Source organism: Diadema antillarum, unplaced genomic scaffold (genome assembly GCF_040938485.1).
Source record: "Diadema antillarum isolate AM-2024a unplaced genomic scaffold, OU_Dant_1.0 seq00001118_RagTag, whole genome shotgun sequence".
Lineage (NCBI taxonomy): Eukaryota > Metazoa > Echinodermata > Echinoidea > Diadematoida > Diadematidae > Diadema > Diadema antillarum.
The window spans coordinates 41,389-67,720 of NW_027271932.1; the positions used below are offsets into that span (position 1 = coordinate 41,389).

The following is a 26,332-nucleotide window of genomic DNA, read 5'->3' on the forward strand; positions in this document are numbered from 1 at the left end:
TTAATGAATGTGAACGGGGCACTGATCTACTCACATCTCTGCCTGTATCTCCTTTGTCTCCTTTCAAGCCTGGAAAACCTTGGTTACCTTTCACACCCTAAACATAACAACAACCAGAAACAAAGGATATGACAATTCCTTTATTCATAGATTCCTGATAAGAGTGAATACCTCTGTACTTCACATTGACACACACACACACACACACACACACACACATAATAAAAACTTTAGGCTTGTTGAATAAGTCGTTTTTCAAATGTAAGCATTGCACAAGTTTCCCTGAGCTGACTGACGTTTGAGAACACAGAGATTTTCAGTTTTTGATACAGTTTCTGTCTTTTGGCAATTTCCACATTTTTGTTACTTATAATTATGTAAACTTATGTTACTTATAATTATGTATACACACAAACAAACAAACAAACAGTGACTGGGCTGAGGAGAGTAGGAAATGACAACACTCATGAGTTTGAGAGAAGTTACGAGACTCGTTCATCAAACTTTTGGGAGATGTGAGTCAAAAGACAGACAATGACAATAAGTTGCAAGAAATATTCTCACCACATCTACTCCTATCTCATCACACATGCTGATTTTTAGTACCCCCTAGAGCATATCAATCTCCCCAATCTATAGAGCTCAGAAAGGAAGAAAAAAATATCCCTGGAAATGAATATTGAACAGAAGTGATGCTACAGTGAAGAAACATAATAGAACTAGGCAATGCATTTGTATTGTATTATCGACAAAAGATATAGAAAGATATAGGAAGTTCTAAAGAAAAGAGCTCCAGTTTGATACATGTTATTAAAAATGCACGCAAAAATACTAAGCAACAAATGCAAAAATACTGAGCAACAACAACAACAAAGGTTTATTCATACTCACCGGTACACCAGGAAACTGAAATATAGAAATACGGAAGAGACAAATCAAAGACACCAATAAATTTTGTTTTCTTTTCTTTTTCATGTCACAACTCTCCAGTGCAAGAAATACATGTTATTGGTAGAACACAGAATTCTATGATCTAAGCTTTGGGCTCTCTTTTGTAGACGGCTAACTGATTGTAAGGGGCCCCACATTTCTTAAAAGTGGGGCTATGTGCTGCTTTTTTTCCCCCACACAAATACAAATTGCTATCGAGGAATTGCTGTCATGGAAGGAACATTTTAGAGCATTGTATGACTATACCTTCAATTCATCTAATTTTTTTGTTTGTTTAGTCATGAGGTACTGAAGCACATACACACACAAAAAAAAAATATCAGGGAAAAATTAAGACAGGTTCAAAGTGAGGCATTGAAATATGAAATGCAACAGAAGTTGACTCAAATTTGTTCATGCATTTCTCCTTCCTAGTAATGGATTGGATAACAATTGCAATGGTGAAATCTTGATCATGACAAGACAATTTGATTGTAATTCTAAACCTGCATCATAGTTCCAACCCCCTAAAAAAAGACAGAAACTACAATAATTGACAAAATGGTAAGAACAGAAGTGGCAATGATGTCAATTTTGATACCATAAAAACAATAGAATATAAAGAGATCTAGACCGCATATAAATAATGGTAATAACTATAATGGTAAGGGCATGATAACTGATAAAGACAAGTATTATTCTCATCAAGTAATCACAATAGCTTCATTATCATAGGCTCATCATCATCATTTTCATTATCACAATCACAACAACCAAAGCCAGCTGCATCCTAATAATCATTGGCAGTGACAAAACCATCTCAATAATAATCATCATCATCATCATCATCATCATCATCATCATCATCATCATCATCATCTTCATCATCATCCTCATCATCCTCATCATCATCTTCATCATCATTAACATAAGCATCGTCTTCTGATCATCATCATCATTGTCATTGATTAACATCATTGCCCTCATGACATCACATATTATAAAGCAACACTAGGGGTGGGGGGTATTAATCATCTTCAGTGATAATTTTAGTTTTTGTTATATTTTGAGTTTAATACATATCAGTATATAGTATGTTACGTTATATACAGATTTGATACTGCAAACTTGATGTTGGTATTGTATTATCATTATGTGTTTATTTGTATGTATGTGTTCATGCAGGGCCTCCAAGAACAACAGTGTTTAACCCACTGACGGAGCCACCCTGTGAAAATAAAACATATAAATAAATAGATAAATAAATTGTAATCATCATCACAGTCACCACCATCATTGTCATCATCATCATCATCATCATCATTATCATATCATCATCACTATCATCACCATCACCATCCCCACTACCTCCACCACCACCATTATCATCATCACAGTCACCACCATCGTCACCATCATTGTCAGCATCATCATCATTATTATCACCATCACTGTCATCATTATTACCAGCAAGAGCAAAAGCATGGTCATTATCAAAATCATTAGTGAAATACATGAAGAGATGAGGGGGGGGGGGGAGGTAGAATATTATTCATATCATGTCTCTTACCCCTGCTCCTGGTTCTCCCTTCTTTCCTGGTTTACCATAGGGTCCTTCTTCTCCTTTCTCACCCTGCAGAATAAACAATCAGCCAATCATTGGCCTTTATTCCCGTTTGAACACAGATCAACAAACACTTTTTTGCTTTATCTTCTTTGAAAGCAACAAATGTCTTAAAATCACTCCACTGAAACCAAGTTAAATGATTACAAATGATGTAAAATGACATATGTTATCACATGAACTATGACTGGATTGAAAGATATCCTTGAAATCACTATAATCATTTCACTGAAAATATGTAAACCCTATATGCCTATTTTTATATGTTCATGAAATGCTAGTGTCCAATGGACTGCCAAAGTTATATCTGTCTCCCACATGGCATTGAGTGATGTGCCACTTGCATGTTTTCAGGAAAGTGGCATTCCATCATTGCCAAAAACTGTTGCTAAAGTTGAACAAGATATTCAAAATTTTAGTTTTCCATAAATCAAAGACAAGCTGGACCATTTAATTCAAGTAATTGTTGTTCATACATTCATACACTACCCAACCCCCCCAAAAAGTAATAATCTTAACATCTGCATCCTTTTTCTTACCTTAATCCCTTGCAGACCAAGTTCTCCCATTTCTCCCTTCTCTCCCTTGATGCTGAGACCATCCAGTCCATTCAGGCCATCCAAGCCCCTGTCTCCCATTATTCCTGGGATGCCTTGTGGGCCAGTATCGCCTGGCATCCCTCTTAGACCCGGTTCGCCTTGATCTCCACGCTCCCCTGGTGGACCCTGCAAACCCTACAAAAGTGATAATCAAAACCAAAGTTGTGGATTTTTCATTCAAACCATCTAAATTGTGTTTATAATGTCTAAGCTTTAAGAGGGGTCCAGTAATGGTGGAAAGAGTAGTGTACAGATACTCATCATCAGTTGTTATCATTGTTGTTGCTATAATGATCTAAATGTAATTATTGTTGTCAGTGTCATTGGCAATCTTCTGCTGATGTTTTACTAATACTACTAATAATATTGGCTACTATTACTAATTTCAATCTTTATATTATCATTATTTTTTTGACCTTCTGCATCTGTCCATTTCATACACAATGGATCAGAATTGATATTTCCTCTGATACTGTTGCATTACTGCTACTTTCTTCATCTATTTCTTTGGGGTTTTTTTTTGGATTCTCTAATTTGGGGGATCTGAGGAACAAGGGTGGGGTCCCAAAGTGCAAGTGACATTACAACATGCCAAGTTTGCTGAAAATCTGACATGTGTTCTCAAGAAGATGATACTTTGAATTGGGTTTATATGGGTAATGCTACCTACCTCCCGATCTGGCATGAACAAACTTGACAGTACGGTCACCAACTCTGTTACTCAAAGCGCTATCTCAGCTTATCACTTAAAGTTCAGGAGAGGAAGATTTGAAAATATTCCATGATCTGATTGCTTTGTAATCTCCCCTCCCTCCCCTAGGCATTGTGCCCTGGGGACTCCCAAGAGCGAATGGTGCCTATTATACAAATATTTCTATATCATTCTTGGGGTAATCTGGCAAGTTTGGTGAAAATTCGGCCATCCATAGCATTTTCAAGAACAAGATGAAAATATCAAATTGGCTGGCTGGGGGGGGGGGGGGGGGGAGGGGAGGAAAGGTATGGTGCCCATTCAATCAAACTGATATCCTACACCCCTAGGGATGATACCTGCCAAGTTTGGGGCAAATCCATCATTGGGTTTTTAATAAAAAAAGAGCTAAAAATGTACAAAGTTTGCGCACAATGCACAACCCAAAACACACTACTGACAATGAATACTGCACGATCGATGCCATAGAATGATCACAATAGCGCACGTTTGTCAACTAAAGTGTGTTCATTGGTCATTACGCTGTTGTTCCTTATGTCGAGAAAGTGAACGTTCCCTAATAATTGATTAGTCATCCTCAAAATGACAAAGTGATAGCTACATAAACAGTCCAGTTCAATTGGAGGTGTGATTGAACAATTGTCTTTAATAAATTGGCTAGTATATGTTTCTATTAAACACAAAAGCTCAGCAACTCAAAATCAACTTGAAAGATGAGATATTCTTACTACCTATATAGACGACAGACTATGTTAAATGTCTGTGATCACAGCCAAGCTTTTTGTGCCAAACTAAAGTTATAACAGGCTTTGCTGTGCGCGTGTGCTCCTTGTGCTCGCTGAACAACTGTACAGTGCGTTTTGAACCTTGAACTCTTTCGCGTGTCCGCACTATTTCACCGCTCCAATCCACAGCACGCAATATCGCTTGAGCTACGTATTGCCAGCGTATGTTCCTACTTCTCGCACATCACTTTGTAAAGCAGCATCGATAGCTTTAATTCTTCGCATTCGTGAACAGTGATTTACCGGTATTGCCTTTTACCATGGGCCTGAAGGGGATTGTATTTGCTGCTATGCATGGATTCCTGTTCATGCAAGTGAATTGTTGTATCCACAATCCGACCGAACTGCCTCAATGCACAAATTATGTGGAGTGTGGCAATGACACCATTTTACTGCATAGTGCATCACAGAAGAATGTGTGCCTGAATACAACGAGCGAATTTCAGTTCGAAGTTTTGAATACTAATCTACAAGATGGCCCAGGCAATATTCACCAAACTATGATCATCCTGAAGGACCAAGGAGACACAGTCTTCAATGGAACTCATGTGACATCAACAAACTACAGGGACCGATGGCAGGTAGAACTGTTGTTCAGAAACACGTCAATACTAATCCGTGTCAGCATCAATAACACTGAGGGTATAGATGTAGTGACTCTGAGGGTAACTCTATGCACATCAAAAGCAGCAATGACTACAATTCTAAAACCATTGATACAGACAATAAACTGTACCAGTCCAGAACATCCAACCGGAGGGGACCATATTGGATTGATAGTTGGATGTTTGGCATTGATTGCCTTCCTTATTGCCCTGGTCATCATCTACGTGAAGATTATACGCCCTCGATACTGCAATTAATGGAAATCAGCAAGCTGGAAACTGGCTCAGGATGGTTGCACTTGGAAGTGGTCGCCAAAGTGGTCAATCAGAATCCCCGATGAATGACAACCATTAAAAGATCACAACTATGTCGAATGCTGAAACTGCCAAAATAAAGGGCATTATCGGTCATCATGCATGTACCAGCTGGCAGGTATGTTGCTTTTGCAAACTGGAGTTGGTCACTATCAGCAAGACTGCACGACCTCTTTCAACAGACATAAAGCAAGCAGCAAGAAGCTGAAGGGACTACCGCTGACATGACATATCCAGCATGGTAAGGAGCAAACACAAGTGGGGGGTCCACACAAAGTGCTACCATGGGGAGTCCAAGACACGTTGCCACCATGGCAACATGTCAACAAGCTGACCGCAGAGACAAATTCCAAAATCGCGAAACCACATCCTCATCGCCATAAAGAGGACAGAGAGAATGCATTAGCAAAAACATAGCAATGCAACATGAGAATGAAGCCCTTACAAATCAGACAAGTGAGATGGCACATCCATGGTAACCAACAGAGATGAACAGAGTGAAGTATCAAGTGAAGTAGAAAGTGAAGAGAATGAGGCGAACAGTGTGAATCCATCAAGAACTTCACAATGTTTATGCGATATTCGTATATTTGGCTTCTTGCAGCAGGAACATGAATCATGTCATTGAAATTTGATACATGTGTTGTTCATGTTCACTTCTTTGTGTAATAAACTGTACACAACGTGTTCCTGAGCTGATGACTTCACTGTGTCTTCTTGAGGGTTCTATCACCATACAGCAGTTTACAGAGTGGTGGCACATGTTCCTGAGCTGGAGGGGACCGTTCCTGAGAAGACCAACTAGCAAGTCATTGGATTTTGGAAGGAGTGGTAATGTGACTTATCGCATATGCCCCGTGCCCAATCCAAGTTCCAGTCGTCACCGTTGGATTTCGGGAGTGGTGGTAATGTGACTTGTCGCATATGCCCCACGACCAATCCAAGTTCCAGTCATCACCGTTGGATTTCGGGAGTGGTGGTAATGTGACTTGTCGCATATGTCCCGCGAACAATCAAAGTTCCAGTTGTCGCCTGAGGAAGATGGAGATGTTGGTAACGGTGCGATATAGCACTTTACCCCGTGCCCATCAACGATACCTGTGCCACCATATGGTTGTGAAAGGTTCCACGTTAGCGTGACTGAGTTGGTAGCAGAACTTGGTAGCAAGTGTTGGTAGCAGAACTTAGTAGCAAAAGTTGGTAGCAAAAGTTGGTAGCAGAACTTGGTAGCAAAAGTTAGTAACAAAATAGGTGTACCAATTTAACATCCTCTACAAGTGACGCTTGGGAGTGACATACTTTAAGTGATGCTGAACTTGGTATGTGTGCCGCTTGTGTTGGTGAGCTGCTTCTGACACAACATATTACATGGTAGACTAGAAGTTTTAATAATTTAAAGGGATCATTATAAACTGCAACAAAACGAACCCCGCCTACTCGGCCATCCTGACACGGCTCGTGGAGGCATTTGTACAGACAGTCAAATACACTCTCTTAATTCACGGCGAGAAGGCGAGTTCGTCACAATATGTTTTCATAAATTATACATCAAACTAAGGACATATGAATGCCTATAGGGCTCTATGACATCTCGCCATCATTGCGATACAACAGCATGGTATTATAAGATGATTCAATATGATGGCTGGTGCCAGTGTTGTAATGCTTATATGGCTGCAAAGAATATGGCAGGAAACATGTAAGGCAATTTATCAATCAGTTGCAACATAAAATTTGCTTTGCATGTTTACATGTTTGCAGAGTGATGTAAATGAGGAAGACACTAAGTGTAATATGTAGTCATTGTTAAGAACCAATTCTTTGTGCAAGAAGAGTCCAGAGACTCCAACCCAAAGTACCTTCTGATCTGGAGATTCTCCTGCCTGAAACCCTTAGCAAACGGGAGACTCCAACTTGATGTGTGCAAAGTGCGAAATTCCCAGGGTTCTAGATGCTCTCTGGTGATATCTAAGGCTTATTTTTTCAACATACGATAGAAATAAGTAAGAAATCCTTTCCAACGGGAGACAAAGAGCCAGGGCGGGAGAAATTAAATCTCAAACGGGAGAACGAGAGATTTTGCAAATATGGGTTTTCGGCGGGAGATCTCCCGTCGAAAACGGGAGAGTTGGAGTCTCTGAGAGTCTATAAATAGGAGGGAAGCGATATAGGGAGAACGTAAGGAATGCAAATATAATGACAACTCAGGGGCAGTTGTGAGGACAAATAGCATGAGAAACAAGTACAGAGTTCTGAAGGTGGAGAGAGGAGATGAACCAGAAAGGAGGGTTGATCTCGAGAAGTAGGAGAAGGTTGAAAAATCTAGGCAATAATAGAGAAAGGTGAAGATGATTTGAAATTCAAAAGCATGTGTCTTTTTAAAAACTCTTTCATCATTTTGTGATATATCTGTCAAAATGTCATTTTTTTGCTGAGAGCTACAGGAAGACTTTTTGTTTTTTGATGGATTTTTACATCAAATCAAGCTTTGACACTAGACTATTTGAATATTTTGTTAACAGAAAATTTGAAGAATCTGACTTGTGACTAGCTTTGATGTGACGGGTCACATTCATTTGTTTCTTTCTTTCTTCCAGAAGGTATCACTCTCCTTACTCAGGATTTCACAAAGTTTTGTTGTTGTTGTTGTTTTTTACTTCATATGGTTAAAATGTATGATGCCTTCAGAAGATTGCCTTTCTACTGCATAAACAATGCAATCTGTTTGTGTTTTTAAAAGTTTTTAATTTTACAATCATATGCATAACTGTTTTTTTCTACAATATTTCTGAACTCTTTTTTGCAAGTTTGTAAATGTCAGTGTTATTAACGTATTGTGTGCTTGATGTACTTTTATCACTTCGTGCTATTCAATGTGACTGGCCAGTTGTTAACCTCTCTGTCTCTTGCCCACTCTCTTTGGTTCCTAATTTTTAATGTGGGCATTTGTGTATCTTAATATGATATGTATTGTGCAAGGATATGACAGTATCTTATTGCACACAAACTAATCTTACCCAGTTGTTGTTGTTGTTGGTGGTTGGTTTTTTTTTTGTCACCTGTTTTATTGACATTTGCGCAAGCATATGTAGACTTCATTTCATTCAGGTATATGGGTTAATATTCCTCATGATATTCTCTAAATATGAATGAAACATGTATATACCGCCTGCACATCTCTTGCAAATATTACCACTTGAAGAATGTACTTACAAGGCTCTCTTCTTCATTAAATAATTTTCTTTACTTGTAATATCTGTAGCCTTAGAAAGAACATTGATGGATTGCACAAATGCATTGTGAATGTAAATATTAGTTTTTCAATGCTTGGAAGAACAGAAACCTGGTTAGATGGTGAAGAGAAGCTTTTTACCCATTTTGGCTTTAAGTGGATCTAACTTTATCAGAAAGAGAAGAACGAACCATCCTGGAGGTGGAGTGGGTCCCTTTATAAGTGGTACTTTAAATGTAAGATATGCAAAGATTTGCATGTATATGTAGATGCAGTCTTTTTTTTATTGGGCTATTTCAAGATTATGAAAATGTAATTATTGGAGTGAAATAGACCACTTGGACAACACATTCTTGCCTTTACAGACAGTATTGAGACAACTCTCTTTAAAACTGCACATGAACCTCAATCCTGTATTATGATGGGAGATTGAAATATAAATAAAATGATATAAAATAATATGGATCCCTTTATAAGAGATAATTTAAGATATAAGAAATGCAATGATTTGCATGTATACATAGATGCAGTTAATTTTTCAGTATTGAGCTATTTTCAGCTTATGAAAATGTCATTATTGGAGTGATATATAGACCACCTGGACAACATATTCTTGCCTTTACAGACTGTATTAAGGCAGCCCTCTTTAAAACTGCACATGAACCTCAATCCTGTTTTATGATGGGAGATTTAAATATAAATCAATGTAATCAGGATGATATGAATCCTTATGATTTTACTCAATACATGAATTCATATGTTTTTTCCCCTCTAAGCTTTCAACAGTTACAACTAAATCATAACTAGACAATATACATTGTAAATAACCTGTGCAAAAGTGTCTAGTTTAATAATATACCCAGTGAGTAATCATATGCCAATTTAACATGCCTTGTCTTTAACATGAATTTACAAACACAGAATGCGAATGATTTGTTTGTCATCTGTAGGACAAATTAATGCGAGTAGTATATTGTCATTTCATGAAGAATTTGCCGTAATCAACTGGAACAATATTAAACAAATTTTACAAATGATGTCAACATGTTTCATGATAGATTCTTCGCAAATTTCTGTTCATTATATAAAACTTGTTTTCCTGCAGTATTGAGCAAGGGTAACAGTGAGATAAAAAAAAAAGAATCTATGGTATGATAAGAATTTAAAGAAACTCTATAAAAGTAAAATATTCTTTTTTTCGTAAATCTGTAAAGAAAAAAAAACCAAAAACAAAATGTACATACAATAGAGAGACTGCTACCCAAATGAAATATTGTAAATGGCGCATTTATCTTCATGTTAAGAATTTTTTGGGTAAAAATGATTTGATGGGCATAAAGGAAAGAATGTCGCAAAAAAAAAATAAAGAGTCCCATCCTTAATTAAAATCCCATCTGATTTTCTTATTGGTGATTTTCCAAACTCATATGTTTTTTTTTACAGCCAACTTTGATGTAATTAATGCAGTATTAAGTTTGAAAGATGGAACATACTCGATGTGTAGTACCTCTTTCTTTTTTTTGTTGTTGAAAAGACATCAACCACATATATGTAGAAACTCACCCACAATGTAGAAATTGGACGGCACCCACATGTGTAGAAATGCCCATTAATGTTGAAATATATTGGCAAACGTGGCCCTCAATTGTACAAACTGTAAATTGGTTCTTGATTTTTGTTGATATGTGTATCCAGAGTAAAATATGCTGTGTACGAGTGCATGTGAGGGTGTGTGTGTGTGTGTGTGTTGGTGTGTGGGGATGGGGAGATGGGGAGATTTTATCACAGTGTTCTACTTGAATATTAAAAAGAGAGTTATATCCTACCTGCAGTCCCATGTCACCCAGATCTCCTTTTTCACCTGGTTCTCCCTGGAAAATTAAGAAGGGAACATAGATTATTTTCATTAGAATATGAAATGTGTTTCAAAAGACACAGTAGCTTGGGGGATATCGAGGCTGGTCAGATATATCCAAAATATATCCAAATCTGACCAGCCTCCCTACTGAATCATTTCTACCATTATTGAGAGGCTGTTGAATAAATCATACAATATCAATTACCAAAGGACTTATATGCAAAAATTGTACTCTAGGAAATATCATATGGTAATGGCAAGAAGAATGACTGCTATCAAAATGTACATATCTTGTACATTCCTACATTTTCACACTTAAAATTAACCTGCTGAGAATAGGCTGATTTTGCATTTCCTATAGACACTTGCCCAAGTGTACTCGGGACTCGTCCTCAATGGGTTAAGCTTGTGCTGGGTGGGAAAATTTTTTTACCCCGCCTGCCCATTGGGACGATCAACAAGTTGTGCCATTATCCTACGAACAACACACCGACCATCTGACATGAAAATCCATCACACCTTTAACAAGTGAAGTAAATAATTTTGTCAGTCTGATAGTTCTTATGGAGGTACATTGTCAAAAATATGAATTTCAAAAATGGTACAAACCCTATCTCCTTTGAATCCATTCAGTCCTATCTCTCCTTTGAGTCCTGTTGGGCCAACTTCTCCTTTAAGCCCCTGGGACAAGAAAAAAAAAACAAGGAAAAAGGAGGTAACAACATCATACATAGTTTGCTTGTTAACAGACAATTTGCATCATCTCACGATTGAATTCCAAAAATAGAGTCAAAACGATAAAAGAAAATGGTTGCAGATGAATCAGAATATTGTACATAGAATTAGAAAGTGGAATTATCTTTACAGTTTACTGTTTTTTCATGCTGAAGAGTAATACTGCATGGTCGCAACAACATACCCAACCTCCTGTTTTTGCTCATCTATAACCAACTTTCATCCTTCCAATCATACCTTTGAATGACAGGAGTTTTTATAATACAGTTGAACCTCCCTTATCCGGCCTCCCTTTATCCGGATCTCTCTATTATACGGACGCAATCTCGCCGTGATTTTTTTTTAAAAATAATTACGGTAGGAAAGGGGGATTCCAAACTCCTTGAGAACTCCTACACAAACACACATGAATTACATATACTTGATACATTTCTTAATAATTATTTAAGTAAATTATCCCAAGAATTTATAAAAGAAAATGATTTCATTCTTGCAAACACAAACATCTATTTTGGGGTCTGTTACTGAGTGTAACAATGAAAAGGTTGCAGTATACACATTACTACATGTGGTACTACAATGGGCTACATCAGTACATGTGTATGTATGTACATGTATAAAGCATTGAGTCTCCCGTATCCGGCCAAATCCCTTATCCGGATGAGCCCCGGTCCCGACTTGTCCGGATACGAGAGGTTCAACTGTAGATGCAATATGATAACATAATTATAATCCTTTGAATTGACTTAATGCAAAGTATTCTTAATATATACATTTTGATCTGTACTTCAAATCAACTTCCTGGAATATATTCTTAAAATCATAAATCTTCTGATTGTGCCTCTGTTCCTGCCTTACACTACTTTAAAAACAAAAATTGTCATCACGTGATTACCTGAGCAAATAGCACGTAATTGATAAAGATACAATATCACTTTGTGACACATCAGATGAGTTTTTTTTTCTTTCAATTGTAAGTAGAGTTTAGTTATTAATGTCACAGTTGATATGAGTGCCTTTTATTGATTTCTGTACAAATTGTGTCAACATTCTGCAAATTCTGCTCATTTTGTGGAAGTTGTTGTTGTTGTTGGTTGTTGTTTTAGTTTAGTTTAGTTTGGTTTTGTTTTGTTTGTTGTTGTTGTATTTTGTTGTTGTTGTTGTTGTTGTTTTTTTTTGGGGGGGAGGGGTTGTTTCATATTTCTTTTCATTCCTCTGCCTGAAAGATTAGACTTACCTTCTCTCCTGGTGGTCCCTGCAGACCAGGTAAACCTGGATTGCCTGGTAGACCTATGTCACCCTGTTTGAGGTAATGATATAAAGTTAGCATTTAATCACTTGTCTAAGGCCATGTTCACTAGTGAAACAAAATGCACCTGTGTATCGTGCAGTGGTGGATCCAGATGGGGGTGTACTGGGCGCGGGCCCCCCTCTTTATTTTTGTTACAACAAAATAAATAAAAAGAAAAAAATGTGAGGCGTGTGCGTCCCCTTTAATCTTTATAAAGGCACCTCCCCTTTATGGAATTCCTGGATCCACCCCTGCAATGTACCATTGTATCAATGTACCATGACTTGCTACTCTATGATCTGACATGGACTGATATTGATGAAAAATGCTACTATCATAATAATCATTATAATCGTAAGTTTCACATACGAGCAGACAACTACCAAAATAAATACCAAGACAGGTGAAAAAAAAAAAAAAAATGGTATTCTCATCTGCCAAAGTCAGTATTCATATGCATGCAGTGTGCACTATTAAAGGGGCAAAGATCAAAACAAAGTGAACAAAATCTTTATACCATGATCTCTTGTACTGACAGCACACACACAATAAAGAAAAACTAGAAATATCACTTGAGGTGATTAATACCCCCGCCCCGTGACGACAGTCTTACCTAAGGAATGATCTTTCCTTGATCTTCTGCCATTTAAATGCCGTTACCATGGCAACGCAGCTTCCGACACGTCCGAAAAATATGTCTTGCACATCTTCCCACCAAGACTATTGTGTGTGCCACATTTCATAAGCTTTTGTCAAAAACTGAGGAAGTAGTTCAATCCACAAGATCTTTCCTTGATCTTCCGCCATTAATATGCCGTTACCATGGCAACACAGCTTCCGACACGTCCAAAAAATATGTCTTGCACATCTTCCCACCAAGACCAATGTGTGTGCCACATTTCATGAGCTTCAGTCGAATACAGAGGAAGTAGTTCAATCCGCAAGATCTTTCCTTGATCTTCTGCCATTTATATGCCGTTACCATGGCAACGCAGCTTCCGACACGTCCGAAAAATATGTCTTCCACATCTTCCCACCAAGATCAAGGTGTGTGCCACATTTCATAAGCTTTGGTCAAAAAACTGAGGAAGTAGTTAAATCCGCAAGATCTTTCCTCGATCTTCTGCCATTAATATGCCGTTACCGTGGCAACATACTTTCGGGTACTGTCAAAAAATGCGTCTTGCACATCTACAACCAAAGGCACACATCTGTGCCAAGTTTTATGGGAATCGGTTGAAAACTGAGGAAGTAGTTCGCGACGCAAGATTTGCAACGGACCGACCGCCCGACCGACCGCCCGACCGACCGCCCGACCGCCCGACCGTCCGCTGATTCCTATATACCCCCTTCAAACTTCGTTTGGCGGGGGTATAAAAATTAATGCCATTGTGTGAATGATGGACTAAGTGTGATATATAAGTTTAATCATTATCAACATTACCTACAGGCAACTATACTATATATCACCAACAGCATCAATAATAATTTAAATAAGTACTTTGAAAAAGACTAACCTGAGTGCCATTCACGCCCGGGATTCCCGGTGCTCCTGGGATTCCCTGTAATGAATATTAGGAAATCAATTAACCCTTTGTGGCCCAACAGAGTTAAAGTGAAAACATAGTTTAGGTAAGGGTTTGAGAACCCCTCTTTCACAATTTTATATTTGCTTGCAATATATTGAAAGAGTCTACCAAGAAACTTATCTGGCTTACGTGATTTGCCAGGATGATGAGTTGTTTCGGAGTATTTTGAGATCAAAAATAAAAGTCGGTATGTCAAGTTTAATTCCAGAAGGATCCAGGTTAACTCAGTCTCAGGGACAACTCGGGCCTATTTCAGACAATTCATATGCAGTTCGTGATCGTCATCATACTATATATGGGCGCACGTCCATTTTGTAGGCACGCCAAAGAGGCTCTTTGATGCGACCATTTTTTTAATCACTTTTCCCAATGGTATACAAATAATGAATGTTTATGAGTGCAATGGACAGAATATTTCATGAGGTGAAAGATGAAATGATCCATTCAACTCGGCTGTGCCTCGTTGAATGGATCAAACATTTCATCTTTCACCGAATGAAATATTCTGTCCATTGCATGAATGAAAAACATTTATTATTTGTTTTATATAACGCCTAAAAGAGATCCTTGTCCATTCAAGTTTTATTAATTTAGAAACACAAGAGAATCTGAGATCGCGAGAGTGCTCACTGAGCGCTTTACGCTAGGTAGCGCGCTATCGCATACATACTACACTGCAAAATGCAAGGCGTATACGCGTAGTATGCCCGGCTCTCAGTGAGCGTGCAATGGAGCAAATCGTATGGATCCAAAATTGCACAGTAAATGGAACCACAATTGCACGGATGATGACGTCATAGTGAAATGGGCCGAATAATCGATGTCAAACAACCAATCAAATGACAAGGATCTCTTCAGGCATCATATAACAAACAATACCTTTCACCCTTTATGTGTTTGTTTACCAATTTGCATAGATGTCAAAAAAACTAAGCAGGCATCAATGAACAGAGATAACTTAATCCTCCTTATCCCTTATCCCATTATCACTTCACCTGAGTGGGCTTGCTGATTTACAAAAATTGTCAAATGAAATTGGCTTTTGATTGCTAGACATGATTTTGTGTGTCATCATCAGAGATATCTGTGTTAGATGTGACACACAAAGTCTTGTGCCTAGTTTCAGTGAGTATAACTCACCTGGGGTCCCGGTCGTCCAGGCGTGCCCGCCTTTCCTGGCATACCCTGTCACAGGTAGGGACGAATCAGATCAAATTAAGTCTTATCAAATCAACCAATGTGCAACTCAAAACATTCATAGAATCTTTGGGAAAGAAAACAAAACACAAATAGAAGATTCACACAATGAAGGAAAACAGGAAAAAAATACTGCTCTTTTCTTTGTCTCTAACCACAGCATGGAGTATCTTGACTACTAGAGTCAGTAATACATCAATCAATTCTTTATTGGCCAACTGATGTCAACATAGAAAGATTTGCTTCTTATTTCATGAATCATGAAAAAGGTATTTTCTTCAACTATAAGAATAAAAGAATGTCAGAAACTTCTGATGTCTTAAACAACATGATTCTGCTTTCACTTTGCACAAATAAAACTACTTTAAGCCATACTAAGATCAACACACATACAAAAAAAAAAGAATTTATATGATATAAAATATACATGTGTATATAAATGTATATCTGAAGATAGAATGTAAGGTTTAGATGACCACACACTCACTGGCTCTCCGTCAAATCCTGGTAGACCAATATCACCATCTTTTCCATTTAATCCATCTGTGCCCTGCCAGGATACACAAAATTTAATGTGACACAGAATGGGTAAAAGTCTTGTTAGAAATGGCCTAAAATGGATTAAATCCACTAAATATAGATCACATATACACTTGCAGCATTAAAACTGATACTTAACTGGGATGAGTATCAAATTCTTTGTGGGTACAGCAGCTGTATCTCCATATGGCACTTTCACATTTAATACTAATCACTATACTTTACATTTATGTAGCGCAATGTAATCTACAAGCCTTTCAATACATTTTACAAAGCTTTCTAAACTTCAGAAAAAAATATGATACATTTATAAAGATTTTACAAATTGCTTTACAGTGTGAGTCAAGTTTAAGTTTATCCGACAACCTGTTTCACAAAAATTGGAGCTGCAATAACAAAAGAACAAGCTTCATATGAACAGATGAATGAAGCTAGTACAGTAAGCAAATGCTCATCAGATGAGTGGAAATTTCTTGTAGGTATATGTATGGAGTAATGATGTTATAACAGGAAGGGGATGTATTGATTGTAACTCTATGACATATTAGAGCAATTTTACACACAATTCTACTGACTATATGTAACCAGCGCAGGTGACTGAACATAGGTGTAGTTCAATAGCTCTCTACAATCAAACAACTGCTTCAAAGTCATTTCATGCGCATCAACAAATTGCGGTAAACACACACACACACACACATTTTGCAAGAATTTTCAGCTAATTGAAGGAGGCAGACAGAAGACGAAGAAGAAGAAAAAAAAAAAGACACTACATAATGCCTTTATTATTGCTGGTAGTCAAGCAAATAACATGAGAACTCTTCCTCCATTTTCAGCATTTCTGCATACTTAAAATATACTGTAAACCTATCCTTTATCATGTATTGTGATAAAATCTAATTTGTATTCAATTTCTGTAAAATATTTATATGTTTATGTTGGAAATAAAAAAATAAATGAATGAATGAAAAGAAAAAAATAAGTGGGCCTTACATTAATGCCTGGAGGTCCCTGGGGTCCTATGTCACCCCTATCTCCCTTGGGGCCTGCCACGCCCGGCTCCCCTGGTTCACCCTTCATCACCATGGTGCAGTTGATGTGGGCATCCTCCGGAAGTCCGGACAGACCGCTACCACCGGGGGTGCCAGGAGTACCCGGTGCACCGACCTCACCCGGTTCTCCCTTGGCCCCCTGGGGACCCAGCTCCCCCCTCTCTCCTTGCTCACCCGGGGCGCCCTGGAAGCCATGTTCACCCTGCAAACCAGGCTCACCCTAACATCAAATATGAGTACATGAAGGTGTGTTATTATTACTCTATTGGTAACATGACACTGAAATTTCAAATATCTAAACGAATAATAATAGTAGTGATGATGATGTAATATAAAATAATAATAACAGTAATAATAATAATAATAATAATAATAATAATAATAATAACAGTAATAATAATAATAATAATGATAACAGTAATAATAATAATAACAATAATAATAATAATAATAATAATAATAAATAATTCAAAATTGCATAATTGTCATTGTTTTCTCCACAATCATTACTGAATGACACATCATTTTACTGGCTATAATTTCTTTGCAAAAGTCGAACAGAATTTCTCAAAATAACAAGTACATCAAATTTCTGCTTTACTCAACATTATTTTTTTCAATGCATTCCTTTTCTCTACATGCCAATTCATACACATCCAATCATCACAACCAATAAATGTAAAAGCATTAATGTGTTGTTCATTTTTTAATTTGCCACTTTAACCATTATCAAGTGCAAAAACAAATGCAGTTAAGAAACTTAGAATTAATAAGTACTGTCAAATAAGTAAAAAACAAACTTCTTGCTATATCAAGGTTAGACATGCAATAATTCTGTAGGATTTCTATTTTCCACTAGAATTGGTCACACTTACACCATACAAGTGACAACTACTTTATGATTAATCTTGAAGTCTGAAAATATTCAGATTAGAATTAAGTTTGTCAAGGAGGAAAATCTACCCTCAGTCCTTGAGGTCCCATGTCGCCTCTTTCTCCCTGTGAAGACAAAATTTCACAAAAGAATTGACCAACATTGTTTATGTCAGATGATAACCATCTTAGCACATAGCAAGTTAATCATGATAATCATGATGTGCGCAATTAAAAAAAATTTTTTTTCAACATGACAATAATCATTGTCATGATATTTATTGACCTGTATTTACAATAACTCTTTCAGTAAAAACTATGAAAACAAGTCATAATATTTTTCTTACAAGTTCCTGTATTTCTTTTCTGCACAATGCAAAATTATCTTTTTCTTCTGACTATTGTAACCAAGAAGGAAACAGTCATATTTCTCCGTATTATACATGTTTAAGGAAGGGGATGAGAAAGAATTCATTGATTTCCATAACATCACTTGCTGTTTTGAACTAAAAGTTATTCATAATCCTTTGTTGTCATAAAGATATGAATAACATTCATGATTTCTTTAAAGTGTATCACCAATATTTTCTTTTCCCAAAGTACATACCACAGGAATAGAATAGGCTTCATCAAATCAGTTTTCATATGAATTTGTCTGGAAGACGATCCATGTACTTTTACTATCACAAAGTGCATAAATTTGAAAAAGAGATGGTTCTTACCTTTGGACCAGGTGGACCAATTTGTCCCTGTAGAAAAATGTTATTCAAAGATTATTTTCACTGGTCTTCGAGGTTATTCTCTTGCAAAATGTGCCATATTCTCCATTTTGTGTGTGTGTGCGTGTTTGTGTGTGCATGTGTGTGTACTATTTTTGACCATAACTTTCTCTTCCTGGCAAAATTTTGTCTTCATAAAGTCAAGTTTTCAAATTAAACGTAAAGGTAACTCTTTGGTCTCGAATCTTATGGCTGAACAAGAAGAGGCAAAAAATAGAAAACAAAGTACTTGCCTATTAGTCTGTTAAACTTTGTTATCATATTTCAAAACAAATTCCTTCCATTTTGATACAAATGCATTACCATGGATACTTTGCATAAATGGCTTTGAGAATGGTAGTTTTAGTCATATTTTGAATGGAACTCTTCTAGAAACACCACAGATTTTCTACTCAAAAGATGTTTGGCTATGTGCCTTCAAATGATGCGCGTTGAAAGTTAATAAGCTTTATACAAATCATAGTTGAAAAGCACTCAAATGAAAATAAAGAAAGTAAACATCACAAATTTCTGTATTTTCATGAAGTTGGGTATTGTTTGAAATAAAAACAGCACTTTTACAAGTAGATTTAATAATCAAACACTACAATTAGCCCCTATGGTTATTCTCTTCACATAAAAGATCTCAAACTTTGTCTGCATATCTAATGAAGCTATTATGACTATTTGCATTAACTCTTTATGTGCCATGTTCGCACGTCAGACTCAGTTGACGGCGTGCCAACTTCGCATATTCTGCTCAAACCCCAAAACCCGCCCAAACTGATTGATAAATCGCCAAATGCTGCAGTACAATGAATGCTTTTCTCGCACTTTCGTTCGTTTCACATAAAGCTTGCACTTTATGTGGAGATTGACTATCAGGCAGTGTTCCTTAATAGATTTGGGTGTAAATTCTAAGTTTCTGTTACTGTTTTGTGGGCAAAAATCATGCCTTTACAGTAAATAGTTACTGGTCATTTCAAAGAAAAACAATCATCGATTTGTCATACAATTTTCATCAAAGCAAATCTTGGCATTTTCTCTTCAACCTTGCTCACTACATGTCCAGCTTAACAGAAATCTATAGAAGTTACATAGATTTGAAATACAGAATGTTTTCTCAAAGCATGTCTATGTTGGTGTCTCAGAATAATGTGGCACACAGGGGATTTCCACCACGACATACAAAGAGTTAAAGTAGTATACATATTCATAAAGCACTGTTACACTCACAGGCTGCCCGGCTATGCCTTCTGGCCCTGGCAAACCGTAATCACCCTGAGAAAAAAACAAAGAAATAAACAAACAAAAGAAAAAAAAAATCAAACAAAATGAATAATCATGTAAAAATAAAGCAATTTATGTCTCTAAGAGTAATATTTTCCAAATCAAATCGATCAAACTTTTTTTTTTCAGTAAATGAATGCCTTCTGAGCAGACACAAGTCATAATAAATGTAATAGCTGCTACTTTATTACACTAAATTAAACTGTTAAAAATGAATTCAAAATGCTGCTCTCTTGGGTAAGTAGGTTAAAGGCTACATAAACCTCTTGATAAGATATATTTCATGGACAGTGCTTGCAACAAAAGTAAAATATGTATGTGATAACTATGATATAATATATGTAACAATACATAATAATAAGAATGGAATTTTTACAACATACAAAACCAACAAATGAATGACTAACATCTTTGGCAAGAATACTACTATTAGTAAGCTGGCATATACTAAAGTCCATCTCATTCATCACCTTTTCTCCTTTGATCCCTATGCCAGGTGGACCCTGTCAAAAGGGGCACAAAACAAACATTGTTAGAAATGAAGAAATTATTTACTTAGAAAGATCTCAACATTAGAGCAAATTAAATCACATTAGTCATAACCAACCTTGCAGCACTAAGAAATAACATTTCCTCACGCTAATGATGCCTAAGCACAATATTACAGAACAAGAAAAAAAATATAGCCTATATCTCTCCAAATGATTCAGATAAGCTAAAAGTTATTGATGTAATGTATAACAGACATCATGCCGACACTTGCTAGTGTATTGTACCACACAAATATCACAACACTGAAATGAAGTACATGTATAATCATTAACTTCAGTTACTTTCATATTTAAGTATAACATGATATATTGCCCACACCTGTTAAGTATTGATAAGTACTTAAAACAGACATGACTTTTTTCAATACTTTATCCTCTACGGGTGACTACAGCCTACATCATTGTTGAACAACCTCTGCTCGATCAAAACAGAAACAGCAGTCTTCTGCATTTAGTCACCACACAAAATCCATTTGTCAGTTAAAAATTACAAATCATACCAAAATCAAAATAAAATGTCATTCAAAAAAGCAACATCTTCCTTAAAAAACAACACAGGAAAAGTGCCAATCTGTCAAATGGATAACAACTCTGTGTTTGAATGACTAATCCCAAGGCACTGATTGAATACTTCATTCATCAACTCTATGCATCTCTACCATTGCCGTATGATCTCATTAGGACAGAATTCGCCGACATGACCCATGTGGAACCTGTTTTTACACTATGGACATCAGAGAGTGAGGTCTGACAGACTCATCAGTGATTAAATGGAGGGAAATCTCCAATTCCAATCTCGATGAATGTGTACTTTTAATTGGCTGATTGCCATAGGGCATCAAATTTCCAGTTCTGTGATCAATCATAGATATCTTTTTGTGTGTGTGTGTGTGTGTGTGTGTGTGTCTTAAGTGTTCCAGACAAACAACCAGAGCCACTTTTGGAAATGATATATCATCACTAGTAAAGATCAAAGCACTATCATTCCAAATTCCCTTGCCAAACAAATTTAGAGAGCTACAGACATCCTTGATGCCACATTTGAGTTTTAGGAAGTTTGCTTTTGTAGCTTGCCACTTGTGACATTTCAGACAATTTTCATGAAGCCAGGCCAAGGCTTGTTAACTATTCCACTGATGGACAAACTTCCACTTTGTGCTATTTTTGTTATGATCATCTTTAGTAAAAATCATTTCTACTTTTGTCTAATAATATGAAAAGGTCATCTTTTAGATAAGAAAAAAAAAGAGTATGAAAAAAATCTTTTTGTAAAGTCATTTGCCATAAATGAATAATAGAATAAGATAAAAAAACAAAAACAAGTTGATGCATTTTGAAGTCTGTTAAACTAGGGCAGACATTAAGTGGAAATTTGAGACAATCAATCTATTAACTCATGTAATTTGCAAATCAACTTGTGGTAGTTATCACTGGATGTGCTTGTATTTTTTTTTTGTCTATTCAGACTAGCTTTTAACTGGTTCGAAATTCCCCTTTAACTTGAACATGTAGAATTTCACTTAACTAGTAAAAACTAACTGTGAGCACCTAGAATTTGACTCAACTGTGAAAGCTATTAACTCTTAGTGTGCTTTGAGTGCCGATAGACACAGAAAATCCCATAGCTTTTTACACACTGCTCAAAGTTCCTGGCACAGAAATGGTTAAACTTTAGCAACTTGAATTTCACTTCATTTGTAAAGCAGACTTCAGCAGACAGAATTTCCACTTCATTTATGAAAGCTAACTTCAGCATGTGGAATTGAAGGAGGCAGACTTAACCAGAAGAAGAAAAATTTCATATCATTTGTAAAAGCTAACTTGAGCACCTTGACTATTTCACTTCATTTGTAAAAACTTACTATGAGCACTTAGAATTTTACTCCATTTATAAAAGAATTACTCGAGCATCTAGAATTTCACTTAATTTGTAAAAGTTAACGTAAGCACCTAGAATTTTACTTCATTAGTAAAAAAAAAATATGAATATATTTTCAGCACCTAGAATTTCACTTCATTTGTAAAAACTAATTTGAGCACCTGGAATTTCACGTTATCCGGAAAAGGTAAATTGATCTCCTACAATTTAACTTTGAGTGGGTGCAATCTCAATTACCTGCACACCCTGCTGACCAATCTCCCCTTTGGCACCCTTTTCTCCCGGAGCACCCCTGTCTCCTGGTGGTCCCATCTCTCCCTGGATCCCCATGATACCAGGATGGCCTATGGATCCCGGCAGTCCTGGTTGCCCAGTAGGTCCTTCAGCCCCTGGCATGCCTTTGCTGCCTGGCAATCCAGACAGACCCTGTAAACACCGAAAAATTTCGCCATGATGGTGAAGAAACTCAGCATTATTTTTCAGGAACTCAACATCAAATCCAACAAGAGCAATCAATATTTTTGGCCTAACTAGTAGTGATGACAATGGCAAAACATAGCAAAGTTTTAAGTTCTCAAAGTTTGCCAGTGTGACTGCAAACTTCTAAAAAGCTTCTCACAAAACTTCCCATGCAGGGAAATTCCCCAAACCCTCGCCAATCTGCGTTTGCTCTGAGCAGTCTGAATATATGCTTGCAACCGAAACTTTGTGAAATCTGTCATGTGACCAGTCCACCACCTGTTTGCAGGTTATACCTACATAGCGCATGCTCATTGTACATGTACATGTACATGTGTTCATTGTTACATCACAATCATTAGCTGTCAGATGGCACACTCTTTCTTTCTTGTTGCGCACGTGCACCAGTGACCCAAACTTTGCGAACTGAAACATTGAGAAGTCTGGCTGCCAGTATAGACAGACAAGCAAACTTTGCGGAGACTTCTCAAAGTTAAACTTTGTGATGTTTTGCCAGTGTGACCAGGGCTATTAACTGCATATTTTATAGGTCTTTTCCCATTCATGATAACCATCAAATCTTTGTGAGAAGAGCATCAAATGTCCAATTCTCAAAGCAACATCTACAAACGTCATAATGCCAGCTTGACAGTACCTCCACTTTAACAGATGTTGATAAATTTGTGAAATAATAACACACATACAAAAGCAACAGAGATACTGAAATATTGCAACTGATTGACAAATTGCACTACATCGACATAGGAACACTGAATTTACTTTGATGTAGGGCAATTTGTCAATCAGTTGCAATAAAAACAACTGAAAAAGTGAAAATAACACTTAAAGGTGATGGAAATGATAACAGAAATATTATAACAAAAAATCAAAATATAGCACATTACAGTTAAAATGATTCATTGACATGATATATCATATCTATCAGTGTTTTCTTGTTGCTATCATAATCAAATACTACACTGAAAATGACCTTGATGGCTGTAATCTTCATTACTTGTGTTACTGTTATCAACAAAGAAGTTCTTGCAACTCTCATGTCTGTTTTCAATAGAGCTAGAAAAGACAATTAGGTTTCATGAAGCATTTTGTCCGACAAAGTTGTCGGACAAATCTGCTCTCAGCCAATCAGATACAAGGATTTCAGTAGCTTGTAACAGTTTGTCAGAAAAATATCCGACCAAAATGCTTCATGAAATGCCCCCCTGAATTCAATGCATGCACAGGGCCAATGGCAATAAATGAAGAAAGTAAAGATAGGGTAAATAGTTCTCACTGGAGCACCATGGTCGCCTTTCAGTCCTGGCTCTCCGTTGAATCCTTGATTTCCTTTTGGTCCCATCAGACCCTGTCAGGAAAATTAACAGGTGAAAGGTAAACATACAGTATGTCTCCCCAAAAAAATTACAATCGGATTTTGCATTGATAATGTCCAATATGATTAAACTGTCTAAATGCTATTTCAGGGTCTAAAAATATAACATCTTAGCTCTATTTTGCAGAAAACCCCATTCAATTTTGTTAAGCGGTCACAGAGAAATATGGATTGTTGTAACGCATGTCATGGGTCTGTTTCTTCCACACGAGCACTAGGATGCCCTTGGAAGTGCACATTGATATGTGAACACAATGGACAAAACTTGGAGAGAAGGGATTTCTGACATGTGCTACAAAAACCAACATTTCTCTTTGACCACTGAAGCAAGACAAATGGGCTTTTCTGCAAGACGTAGGTAATAAGTTATAGTTTCATACCCTGAAATTGTATTTGGATTGATTCACTATTTTTAAAGTTATCATCCCGGAAGTTCCCGTTGTAATTTTTTTTTTTTGGACATACGGTATATGTATAAGAATTACACACACACTTATGTAGTGTGTTCTTTGGTTGCAGTGTATACCCATGTAAACTCATATCTTATGTACTGTATGTACTTCAATGCAAGGGGAGTGTATAAAGATTTTGATTGTTTGGTCTGTACTTGTACATGTATTTTTCTATCTTTAGACAACTGTATCCTACTGAAGGAAGACTGCCATGAATTTAGGATGATACACAAGCCTTTATCAATTTATGAACTCTGCCTATATAAGAAATAAATAAAGGGTAACCCATTGAGGACGAGTCCTGAGTATACTCGGGCAGGTGTCTACGGGAAATGTGTGTTGTAGCAAAATCAAACCGTCCTCAATGGGTTAATACTGAATACACAACATAATTCACCATTTCAATTTTCACAAGTCAACTGATATTCACAAATTTAACAACGATACAGATTGCCTCACATGTCACAAATGTGCCATTTGTTGTTTTTGTAATTTGGAATTCACCAACTTCTTTCCTAAAAAGAGCAATATTCCTTTTTAATCTCATCGTGGTGATTCTCTACTGCAAATTCACCCACTTGCAAAATTGTCTCACATCCCAGTTTGCAATATATTATACTATGCTCACAATTTACATGGCCTACATGCATAGTGATGAAAAAAAAATCTGGCCCTGAATATCGTACAGCAAACCACATTGCAGGTACCGTAAAAATGAATACCACTTCATGTGATTAATGTTTTGGAGGTACCGTCAATGAATACCATTTTATATGATTAGTGTATACTAGAGCTTGAAAAGACTGGGAATGAATTGATGTCCGTATTTCTGCACCATTCTGCACAAGATATCAAGAAAATACCCACCATATCACCCTTGATTCCTTGGGGTCCCATAGGTCCCTGCATACCAGGATCTCCCTGTGACCCAACTGAGCCCTGTAGGAGGGAATACAGATTGAGACTCATCAAACATATACACCAGGGAGGAGCACTGTACCCTACACAAGTTATCTTAATGAAGCACTGATTAATTGCTTAACCCATTCTATACCGCATCATGAAATTGCCGTAACCTTTGTACAGACGCATCTGATATCCTATAGTTCATGGGTTAACTCTAGATACACTGTTGCCCACTTAAACAACCGTTTCCTTGTCTTGCATACCCTTGTAAAAATATGCATATACATATACACATACACACACACAACAAAACCATGAAATCATGAATTTCTAAGAAACTTTTATCATAGTGTTGCAGTGACGAGTATGATAAAAGAGAGAAAACATTATTGGTTTTCTTTTAGCAAGATATCATTTCACTTGAATCAAGTGAGAATTTTACTCTGTTATCTTTGACACAAGTGAGAATTTTACACAGTTATCCTTGAATTAAGTGAGAAAATTACTCAGTTATCCTTGAAACAAGTGGGAAGTTTACTCAGTTATCCTTGAAACAAGTGGGAAGTTTACTCAGTTATCCTTGAATCAAGTGAGAATTTTACTCAGTTATCTTTGATACATGTGAGAATTTTACTAAGTTATCTTTGACACAAGTGAGAATTTTACTCAGTTATCCTTGAAACAAGTGGGAATTTTACTCAGTTATC

General features: G+C 36.7%; 1 protein-coding gene across 1 annotated transcript in view; it reads right to left on the minus strand.

Annotated features, from left to right (window-relative positions):
* Nucleotides 1–26,332, minus strand: part of LOC139743881 (uncharacterized) — a 33,362-nt gene that overhangs the window by 5,359 nt on the left and 1,671 nt on the right. The window contains exons 2-19 of the mRNA XM_071654345.1: nt 25,587–25,658; nt 24,169–24,240; nt 22,653–22,841; nt 20,456–20,488; nt 19,932–19,976; nt 18,660–18,686; nt 18,028–18,063; nt 17,006–17,284; nt 15,960–16,022; nt 15,416–15,460; nt 14,204–14,248; nt 12,633–12,695; nt 11,270–11,341; nt 10,629–10,673; nt 3,094–3,288; nt 2,501–2,563; nt 892–906; nt 35–97 (exon numbers count right to left, since the gene is read on the minus strand). Coding sequence (XP_071510446.1) covers nt 35–97; nt 892–906; nt 2,501–2,563; nt 3,094–3,288; nt 10,629–10,673; nt 11,270–11,341; nt 12,633–12,695; nt 14,204–14,248; nt 15,416–15,460; nt 15,960–16,022; nt 17,006–17,284; nt 18,028–18,063; nt 18,660–18,686; nt 19,932–19,976; nt 20,456–20,488; nt 22,653–22,841; nt 24,169–24,240; nt 25,587–25,628 — 1,392 coding nt within the window. The 5' untranslated portion in view covers nt 25,629–25,658. The remainder of the gene's footprint in view (nt 1–34; nt 98–891; nt 907–2,500; nt 2,564–3,093; nt 3,289–10,628; nt 10,674–11,269; nt 11,342–12,632; nt 12,696–14,203; nt 14,249–15,415; nt 15,461–15,959; nt 16,023–17,005; nt 17,285–18,027; nt 18,064–18,659; nt 18,687–19,931; nt 19,977–20,455; nt 20,489–22,652; nt 22,842–24,168; nt 24,241–25,586; nt 25,659–26,332) is intronic.